Consider the following 1,663-nt stretch of genomic DNA (forward strand, 5'->3'; position numbering starts at 1 on the left):
CAAATGCCAAATTTAATTCCCTTCAAATTTCCCACTATACGGTATTGTGTTTAAACTGCAATATGTAATGCTATACTCTTTTAAAATGTTATTATTTGTTAAATGTTTTGGGGCAATTGCAACATTACAAACTAACCTATCCTTATCTTGTTATTATAGGATGGAGATACTGCTCTTATTGAAGCAGCAAGAGAAGGAAACTGTGATGTTGTAGAATTACTGCTGAAGAAAGGAGCTGATCCTTCACATTCAAACAATGTAAGTTATTTGGTTTTATATCATTAAATATTATTGTTATACGTACATGCTTATGTACCTACATGTACATGTACATGTATTTTATAATTTGAAATATTGTGAGTATCATGTACTGTAATTAATGCACCATAAATATTTTTTATTCAATTTTACAAGATTAAAATCAAATTCCCATCAAATATTTACAATTTTTGCTGCTCACATTATTTCATTGGTAGCTAAGGATTTATTACATGTAGACATATGTACCCATACACAGTGCCTTCTTAACTATCAGTTTTGAATGAGAAAACCATAACAGGTCCAATATGTGTAATTGTAACTAACAATCTTCCGTATTCTACTGCATATCAATAGTCAATACACTGAATAATTATAAATTTTTGTCTTCAGTTATTTTTGTAATTTTTGTAAAATTGAAAATTTTGAATCATACACTGTAAATAGCTGTATAATAACTCCACATATTGATTATAAAGTTACTATCATAAATATTTAATTTTGATTTTTCCAAAAATTTTACTAAAATTTTAGTTAGAGCACAAAAATATAGAAATACATGTACATATATAAGTTCTCTTCTATACTTTTAAAGCTATTGATTGGTTCACATGTTCATATATAAGGAACAGAGCTGAATGGAATATTAACAGCTACATGTACATGTACACACACTTAACATTATTTATGGTCTTATTTTTATAGTATGGAGAAACTGCTTTAGTTGCAGCAGCAAGTAGAGAATATTCTAATATTGTACAGTTATTAAGTGAAGAAGATGATCCAAATACTTCAGTTCATGTGAGTCAGCATTTTATCAACTTCACATTTCTATTTGTTTTTAGCCATTTTAGTTACAATGTACTTTAGCACTCCCACTTGTAAATGTACATTGGATATATTTAGTTTTAGTATATATACTGTATGATGTTTACAGATGGTGATGAATAAAATGGCTTATGTGATACTGGACCCAATAAGAACTCAGCAGTAGTAATAGTGATGGGAAATATTGAATACACAGTGGCTTCACTTCATGACAGTACCATATAACTTGAAGTATTGGCAGGGAAGGTGTGATAAACAACCACCAATATAAAATCTGTCATTTAGCTCATTCTAACCACATGCAGCCACTAAAATTATTGCCAATGTAAAATTTGTCAATTATAAATTTATTAGCAAATTGCCAAACACAACCCATCAATATTTCTGACTGTAGTTACTGTGTGGTATTTAACTTACTGTATGATTCATTGTAGAATAAGGAGTTATATGAAGCTGCTAAAAGAGGTGATTCTACTGGTGTCCAGTCTGCACTATCTCAAGGAGCTAATGTAAACTATCAGAATCCTGAAAAGGTAACTACTGCAGTATATGCATACATGTACATGTACAGCATGCT

The 1,663-nt window shown here is 29.8% G+C and overlaps 1 protein-coding gene across 1 annotated transcript in view; it reads left to right on the forward strand.

Annotated features, from left to right (window-relative positions):
- LOC105315281 (ankyrin repeat domain-containing protein 50-like) overlaps positions 1–1,619 on the forward strand; it is a gene marked incomplete at its 3' end in the record, with an annotated part of 5,585 nt that extends 3,966 nt beyond the window's left edge. The window contains exons 7-9 of the mRNA XM_011409868.2: positions 160–258; positions 964–1,059; positions 1,521–1,619. Coding sequence (XP_011408170.2) covers positions 160–258; positions 964–1,059; positions 1,521–1,619 — 294 coding nt within the window. The remainder of the gene's footprint in view (positions 1–159; positions 259–963; positions 1,060–1,520) is intronic.
- Between the last annotated feature and the right edge of the window lie 44 nt (positions 1,620–1,663).

This window comes from Amphimedon queenslandica, unplaced genomic scaffold (assembly GCF_000090795.2).
Source record: "Amphimedon queenslandica unplaced genomic scaffold, v1.1 AMPQUscaffold_11107, whole genome shotgun sequence".
Lineage (NCBI taxonomy): Eukaryota > Metazoa > Porifera > Demospongiae > Haplosclerida > Niphatidae > Amphimedon > Amphimedon queenslandica.